At 31.8% G+C, this 9433-nt stretch overlaps 1 protein-coding gene across 1 annotated transcript; it reads left to right on the top strand.

The window, feature by feature from the left end:
- The first annotated feature begins 94 nt into the window (after positions 1–94).
- LOC134717972 (cyclin-Q-like) lies at positions 95–7306 on the top strand. The gene is made up of 5 exons (XM_063580475.1): positions 95–280; positions 2441–2538; positions 3208–3293; positions 4240–4372; positions 6970–7306. Exons 1-5 carry the CDS (start codon positions 223–225, stop codon positions 7285–7287), a joined length of 693 nt encoding a protein of 230 aa, XP_063436545.1. The 5' UTR covers positions 95–222; the 3' UTR covers positions 7288–7306.
- The last annotated feature ends 2127 nt before the right edge of the window (positions 7307–9433 follow it).

Genomic DNA, 9433 nt, shown 5'->3' with positions numbered 1-9433 from the left:
TAATTTATTTTGAGATTTAAAAATAAAATTGTTTTTTTTATCGAGTACAAACAAAATATTTGATGATACATATAGAAATTGGGGATAACAACCGGTAATCTACACTTTACTATACCATTATGGAAAACAGAGAAGCTTGTTAAAAATAAATATCCATAAATCCATTGTTTAATAGACAAGAGTGTAGTTTGTGGTTTGAAGCAAGAATTTTAAAATCTAAAAATGACAGATAACACAGCAAAAGTCCACTTTAGAGTGATAAGATTCATTCATGAAGCAGGTACAAAAAATTGTTTACAATGCAAGCTTTCGACAGTTCGAGATGTTTCGTCCACGATACCATTTCGTCCACACTACCAGTTTGGCGCAGTCAAATCGGTCCAATTTTTTCATATAAATCTTACTGCTATTTGTCCCCTTTTACTGGACATCATACAGGTTCCTGTAATATATAACGCCATAATACAAAATATCTGAAGCCACAATACACCTTATCGCTATTTGTCCGCCATTACTGGATATCACACAGGTTCCCGTAACATTTTGACGTCATAAAATTAAATGTCTGACGCCACAATGGAAAAGTGATTGTTGTATGCGTCAAAAGGTCAAGCGGCCAAGTAGGCTAATAGCGATAAGGTGTATGGAAAAGTGATTGTTGATGTTGTATAACTTCAATAGTTTGAATCTGGGTCCGTTCGTGCCCATTCATGTTCGCACCCACTCATGTTGGCCCCTTTTCACTTTCTCACCCTACATGTTTGCACCCAAAGTCCGTTCGCACCCTACATATTCGCGGCCAATTTTAATTGGTTTTGGGTTTAATAACTTTATAATCAAGTTTTGCAAGTAGTATTCTTATAAGTAGAATTGTTTTTGTTGTCTCAAAATAAAGTGGCACAGCATTTTTTATTGTGTTGAATAAATCTTAATTATGTTTTGGATAGTGTATGTATTGTTAAAAAAATAATATTCCTTTTTAAATTAAGTCATGTAAGTGGGATTCTGTCAACATTTTATTTTGTGTTGAATAACTCTTAATCATGTTTTGGTTATATTTAGTGTATTGCTATAACTTTGTTTCATTATCTTGTTTCAAAATGGAGTGAGATTCTGACCGGTTTTATTTTTGGGTGTTGAATAAATTTTATCATGTTTGATCATATTTTGGTTATAATCATGATAATAGTGTATTGCTATATTTTATTGTTTCATTGTTTCAGATTAAAGGGACCAAGCTGTTCAAAACAATTATCTTTTGTGTTTTTCATTTAAAATCTTTAATCTTTTACACATACCAAGCTATAAATACATTCAGTCATTGTCAGTATTTACACGAAAGCAATTAAAAACAACAATCTTGATTTTCCAATTATTAAACTGGAATTCGAATTGAAATTGGGCGCGAACGTGTAGAGTGCAAACGGACCTTGGGTGAGAACGTGCGAGGTGCCAACATGTAGGGTGCATAAGTATATTGGGCGCGAACAGACCTGATACCCAATAGTTTGAGCGGGACAGATTCTGGGGTCAGCCAGGTTTAGTGATAAGGTGTCCTGATCTTGTGAATTTTGTACTGTTAAATATATGAAAAGAATATAATTGTATTCACCAACTACATGTTTAATCACTGATTGTCCTAGTGCTTTGGGGAAGGGCCCAGGGCATATCCATTTATACAGAGGGCACATGGCTGATACTGTGTGCAACTTAATAATAAAGGGTTTGGGGTTCTGAAAAAGAAATAACTGAATGAATTGCAAACAACATGAACAAGTTTCAAGTGGTTTGTAAAAATTAAACACAACACAAGGTACATGTACACCAACAAAATAAGACGATAATGTGTATAGCCAACAAAGAATTTTAGAGCTAAAAATTTGGAAAAAAAATGTATTAAAATTTTAGCTTTTTTTTATTTTGAATTCTCTTTTCATTTAACTTTCAACATGTTCAATTTGAAAATTGACCATTTTGAATCATAAGAATCATTTCAATTGAAAATGAACCATATTCCTTCAATTGAACTTGAATGTTTATAGCAAATCATGAAAAATTCATGAATTCAGTCAATTGTTGATGCCGGGAATCTTGTGTGAATAATTTTGACAGTTTGAAAAAAATGATACCAACTTTTAATTCCTATCATAATGAAGAAATTGTGCGAAAAATTTCTGAATCCTTAAGCTTGAATAAGACATTTATTAACTTAAAATAATCTTAAACTTGCTACTGTTCACAATGATAAGCAGTTAAGCTAATAGACATGACAGAGGCGATTTGCACAAATTCAAAAAGTTTATGCTTTTAGTTTTAGATAAAATTAAACAGTAATTATAGGAGACTAAAATTTTGATAATCTTCAAGAAACTTAGCTTGTAAATGCTGAAAAATCAAGAGAACTTAAACCTTTACTTTAATCATGTATTTCTTTTTGCAGGTTTAAGACTACGTTTAAAGTCAGTGCCACTTGCCACAGCTTGTATTGTTTATCACAGATTTTTCAAAGAATATACTTTACAACAATACGATCCTTATGTAAGTATTATCATAGATAGTATCAAATGTTTTGTTAAATAAACAAATAGTTGGCAAGTAATCATGACAATGATGACAGGATACATTTGTACCTTTTGATGTGTTGTATTTTTCTTGCTGTTTATATTTAAGTTGTATTGTTATCATAAGCAGAAGTTTTGATCCATTAATCATGTAACTCTGATTCCTTTCACAGTTTTGGCTATACTTTTTGGACCTTTTGGATTATACATGGCTCTTCATCTTTTATGTAAGCTTTGGATTTCAAATATTTTGGCCACGAGCATCACTGAAAAGACATGTTTTGTCGAAATGCGCATCTGGTGCAAGAAAATTGGTACCGTTAATTTTATTAATGTTATAAGTATTTAAAAATGAAATTTGTAGTATGCTTGCTAATGATACAACAAGACAAAAGAAAGTTAAAACTTAAGGTCACCATACTGCTTACAATGAGCAAAACCAATACTGCATAGTTGGCTATAAAAAAAGCCCCAATATGACATACATATACCAAATGAGGTGGGGTTAAACTAGTTTTTGGAAGTGAACCCTCACCCAAACCTGGGAAAACATAAGAACAAACTATAAAAATCAGTTTAGAGAAGGGTTTGATTACATAATCAACATTAGCATGTAGTATTTAATTTATTTTGCTTTGTTTTATAGTTGATAGCCTCTACAACATTATACATAGCAGGAAAAGTAGAGGAGAATCAAGTCACTCTTAGAGATGTAGTCAATGTTTGTTATAGGTAAGGCCATTAAAATGTCACACCAAGAAAAATATCATAAGTCTCTCTCAATATTAAGGGGGCTCAAGGATATAAATCTTATTTTGTTTTTACACATAGGATTTTGCTATTTTTTCTATAAATAAACTTTATAATACATGTATACTTAAAAGAAAAATTAAAATTAAAAAAAATGTGTCATCATTCATTTAAGCTCACAATTTGCCTTTTAAAGAAGAATGTATTTTTGTTTAAGGTACATTTTTTCTTTTTAACTAATATAAGAAGAAATAGAGGTAATATCAAAATAAAAAATAAATAAATTATCGCTGAAATTAAACAATTGTTTAGTTTGAGAACAGCTTATTTGAAGAAAATACAAAAAAATAAAGGTCACTGATGAGTTATAAAAGATGTTTCAATTTTAATGCAAAAAAATAAATGACATTTTTGCACCAAAGGGAGATAATTTAGAGCTTTTTCAATAAAATAAACATTTTAAAAAGTCATCTGGGGCCAAAACAAATCGAATTTTTTGGTTGATTTTTGTACTATATCTTAAAGTAACAACTAGTAGTCTAAATAATAAGATTTGTAATGGAAAAAAATGTTTAAAATATTGCTGAAATTTTTGTACCCTTGAAACTATTTAAACATGTTAAATGAACATGATAAATTTTGCAATATTTTGTTTGTCATTTCTGATGAATTTTTGAAATTAAAAAAGATATGGTAGAACAAGAAGTCAGACAGCATCATAAGCAAAGCATCAATTGAGTTTATAGTTTAATATATCTTCCTGCAGAAAATTGCATTTTTAATTCACACTAGTTGGCATGCATTGTCTGATTTTGACTCCACCATTGTACTAACCTTATAAGTATGTTACAAGTTATTTACATTGCATAAGTCAATCTCATTGGCAAGCACACCACTTCCCCTTATTTAATGTAAATATGTTTTGCAGAACTTTACACAGAAGTAAGCCTCCATTAGAAATGGGGGACATGTTCTTTGCATTGAAGGAGACTATAGCTAAGTGTGAACTATTTGTCCTGAGAGCATTACAGTTTAGAGTTGTCTACAACCATCCACATAGGGTAAGTTTTATGTATTTTTATTATGCCCCATTTATGGGCATTATTTTTCCTGATCTGTGCATTCTGTAGTTCATCTTCCGGCTTCAGGTTATACCCAAATGCGGCCAAGCTTCGCGAAGGGTCGTGCGACATAATCAGACAAACAAACTTTATTAGATTAACTCTCTAATGAACGATCGTTTTCATTGGTCAATTCAAACCACACATACTTTAACGTTGAATGGACTGATTAATATTCACGTAGCTGGTCAAGGTCGTCTAAAGCTTCTATCGTCGTATCCGCATACATGATTCTAATCACAATTCTAGCTTTAGAAATGTGCAGTGCATGTGAAATTCATTTGTTTTATAATTTTCTGCAATTAATTGGTAGTAAAGTTTAAACTTTAAAATCTTAACAGTTAAAATACTAAATTTAAATATCTCCTCTTAATCAAGGGACGACATCAAAAGTTTGATGTAGGATAAAAAAAAAAATCAATTCACATTTTTTTTTCATTGACACACCAAAGTTGCTTATCCTGCCTTGTCTTTTACTCAATGGACTCGATGAATTAACGTTGTACTTGAAAAATGAAACTGTATACTTTACTACAAACACTTTTCATATTATTTGCCAAGTTTTAGGTATTCTTCATAGAATAGAGATTTTTTTCTGATTCCATTAACTTGAAGAAAAAAATTAAATCCCGAAATTGTAAGTAAATTCATAACATGTAACACACGGCTTAGTTAAGAAAAAATGGAGATGGCCAATCATAGCACAGCGGATAATTAAATGAAGTTTATACAAACGATATAATTCATGAGGTTTTACTATTCTCGGTTGAAAAACGAACGTAAATTATATATTGTAGATGTTAAACCGTTGGTTTTCCCGTTTGAATGGTTTTACACTAGTAATTTTGGGGCCCTTTAAAGCTTGTTGTTCAGTGTGAGCCAAGGCTCCGTATTGAAGGCCGTACGTTGACCTATAATGGTTTACTTTTATAAATTGTTATTTGGATGGAGAGTTGTCTCACACCACATCTTCCTATATCTATGTAAATAGAAACAAACAATGTCTGTATTCATTAAATCATTTAAATGTATTTGTAAAAAGGTGAGTTTCAGTTTATCATACAAGTTTCGTTTTGTATTTTATTTTAAATACGAATACATACTACATATTCCTTAGCGGATTGTTCAACAATGTTATGCAACTCTATTCTTACAGTATAAATTTTAAAAATAAATATTCACCCATTCATAATCGAAAACAGTACATTTAATATATGTAAAAAAAGAAGATGTGGTATGATTGCCAATGAGACAACTCTCCACAAGAGACCACAATGACACAGAAATTAACAACTATAGGTCACCGTACGGCTTTCAATAGTGAGCAAAGCCCATACCGCATAGTTAGCTATAAAAGGCCCCGAAATAACAATGTAAAACAATTCAAACGGGAGTTGTTCCTTACAAACTTCGACATTTCTCACAAGTATTAATGTTTATTTAGTTCCAAACATGCGAAAGAAATAATCTTCACTGAATTCATTCAGGTGCACAAATGATACGATTAGAGTTATTTTGTGTCTATCTTTGGGGGACAACTTCCTCCTTTTATGGTTGCTACTGTGTGTGTTTTAGCATGACAATAATAAAAGAGGAATGTCAGTGCAACCCATCATTAATTATTGTAAAGCGGGGTCAGTATTATGAAATACTTTATAAGTGACTATGACATTGTAAGGATAATAACCTATCGTAGGTATGAAAGAAATTAAAAGTGGTTCATTTATTCATCTGTATAAAAGCGGCACATGTATTTTATTTTATCCTTATATTTCTCATCATGCCGGGTACAAGATAATTGAGTTGCTGCATGCATAAAGAACTTAGAATATCAGTATACTATTTCGACCCCACTATTTGAAGTTAACAAAACATTTATTTAAATCTTTTGGCCAAAGGTTTATAAACTATACAAATCATTGTTTTTACGTTCGTAGTAACATATAGTAAATTCCATTGTCGGTCACCTGTGTCAATTCACGTGCAAACTGACTACAATGCTGTTGTATTTAAATCTTTCTGCCAATGAAATGAGACGTTACAAGTTGTTTGTTTATGATTACGCCAGAATGTTATCAATGAACTATCAAATGCTAAACTTCATTGCATATCACTGTAAAGTTTTTGATCAAGATAGTTTTTGATGAAGGTGAAGTCCAATCATCTTGTAACTTAGTAAACATGTTCCCTATGATATGATCTTTTTTTATTTTAATGCCAAATTAAAGATTTTATCCCATTTTCACAGTCCACTGAACATAGAAAATGATAGTGCAGATGGAGCATCCATGCACTTGAGACACATTCTTGTTTTCTTCAAAATTGCACATCATCAAAACAGACAAACTTAAAATCCTGTACTAGCTATTTGATTAAATTTACAAAATTTTCATTTTCTATGGCTTTATCTAGTACATTTTGGTGAATATAATAAGCAGTATTTTTTTTTCCAGTTGAAAGATCCCAGTCAGATACCTTTGTTTTTATATTTTTACCTGTTTACTTGCATTGTGTAATTATAATTGTTTGTTTTTCAGTATCTTCTTCACTATCTGACATTTATAAAAGAGTGGATGGAACCCTACAAGTGGGATGAACTACCCCTAGCAAGAACTTCATGGGCGTTGCTTAGAGACAGTTACCATAGTACCCTGTGTTTACAATACAAACCACAACATATTGCAGTAGCCATTTTATATATGACATTAGAAAGTCATGGTGCAGACATACCTTTTGAGGATACTGCTGTTACACCATGGTGGAAAGTGTTTGCTGAAGACATTACATTAGATATAATCAAACAAATTGTGGGAGAATTGATCAATACATATGACCTAGAAATGATATCTAGCTAATAAAAAATATTAACTTTCATATCTTTATATTTTTATGCCCTCATTATGTGACAAGTATTAGCTAATAAATTGTCATCTTTCATAGTTTATATATTTTATGCCCTCATTATGTGACAAGTATTACATTGTCCTACACTCTCTGATTTTAGAAAATGAACATGGCCTGCTACAGGTTTAAATAACATTTTATCCTAGATTTGGCTGAAGTTGAGATTATGCTTACATCCTGGTCTCTGTATAGATCTTTCAATTAAGAAATACTATCATCATTATGTAGGCAAGAAGTACAGTTAAGGAAATAAGAATATAGTTAAAAACTTCTGAAATGATTATAAGCTACTACAAAGATGTGTCAAATACAGGATAGAAAACTGTAGTCTAAATTATGGTCAAAAACTTATTTAACCATGTTTACCTAGTCACCTATGTCCATATGTACAAAATCATTTTTGTCCTGTAACTTTCATACCCTTGTAGTTGTTAAAGTAGACAGGCATGATTATACACCAATATACCAGAATGTGTACTGTAGTGTAAAGGGCATGGTAAAAACTTTGTTTTATTTAAGTATATTTATGGGCCATTTATAGCTGACTATGTTGTTCGGAGACAAATAGTTGATCATTTCTATGTCATTTGGTCCCTTGGTTAGAGTTGTCTCATTGGCAATCATACGTCTTATAAGTAACTTTCAAACCCCATGGAGAAGGTATTGACACTTGGCATGATAATTCACCACAACTAGTTACTCTTGTACAAGGAAGATGCTGTTCATTAAAAGTCAGGGTAAGAAAAAGTTGTTGAACTTTACCATGCATTTGTACAAAAAAAAACCTTGCCATTTATATATGAATAAGTGGCACCATTAAGGGTATGATAACATTGAGAATGGAAATAGGGAATGTGTAAAAAAACAAACTAACCAATGAGTAAAATAACAGCAGAAGGCAAGAAATGGGTCTTCAATTCAGTGACAAACTCCTTCACCCGAAGTTGTACCTCAGCTTGCCATAAACAAAAATGTGAACTAGTTCAGTGATAATTGAGACAATACTAAACTCCCCAAAACATATACATAAACTAAAATTAGGAAGTGTGCACACGCTGAAATGTTAAATGTCTCACCTTCTTTACTAATAATTGATATTATATTGATAGCCCTAATTATAAAGCTTCATTACAACTGTCACAACTTATCATTAACCAAGAAAACTAAACATTGACCAATGAACCATGGAAATGAGGTTAAGGTCAGATGAACCATGCCAGGCAGAAATGAACAGCTCACAATTCTTCCATACAACAAATATAGTTTACCTATATTGTTTAAAGTTTAAGAATAACAGACCAAAACACAAAAACCTAACACTGAGCAATGAACTGTGAAAATTAGGTCAAGGTCAAATAAAACCTGCATGAAGGACATAGATCATTAAAAATGTTGCATACAACAAATTTAGTTGACCTATTGCATATAGTATTAGAAAAAAAGACCAAAACTCAAAAACTTAACTTTGACCACTGAACCATGAAAATGAGGTCAAGGTCAGATGACACCTGCCAGTTTGACATTTACACCTTACAGTCCTTCCATACACCATATATACTAGACCAATTGCTTATAGTATCTGAGATATGGACTTTACCACAAAAACTTAACCTTGTTAACTGATCCATAGGTCGAGGTCAAGTGAAAACTATCTGATGGGCATGAGAACCTAGCAAGGTTTGCACATACCAAATATAGATATCCAATGACTTTTAATAAGAGAGAATTGAACCTTACAAAAAATCTTCACTTTTATATAAGTAGTCACTTAACCATGAAAACAAGGTCAATGTGACTGTCAGAAACTTCGTAACAAAAGGCATCTTTATACAAAGTATGAAGCATCCTGGTCTTTCACCTTCTTAAATATAAAGCTTTTTAGAAGTTAGCTAACGCAGCTATCAATGTAGTGGCCGCCGCTGGATCACTCCCTATATCGAGCTTTTTTGTGATGAAAGTCGCAGGCTAGACAAAAATCTTACAAGACTTACAAAATCCACAGGCTCCTGACTTGGGTCAGGCATAAAAAATGTAACGGGTTAATCCTGTTTTGTGAGATATCAATCCTCTCCTAAATCTCTAGCCAATGTGGAAAAA

This window comes from Mytilus trossulus, chromosome 1, assembly GCF_036588685.1.
Source record: "Mytilus trossulus isolate FHL-02 chromosome 1, PNRI_Mtr1.1.1.hap1, whole genome shotgun sequence".
Lineage (NCBI taxonomy): Eukaryota > Metazoa > Mollusca > Bivalvia > Mytilida > Mytilidae > Mytilus > Mytilus trossulus.
The sequence above is the reverse complement of the archived record's forward strand: the minus strand, read 5'-3'. Positions and strand labels throughout refer to the sequence as shown.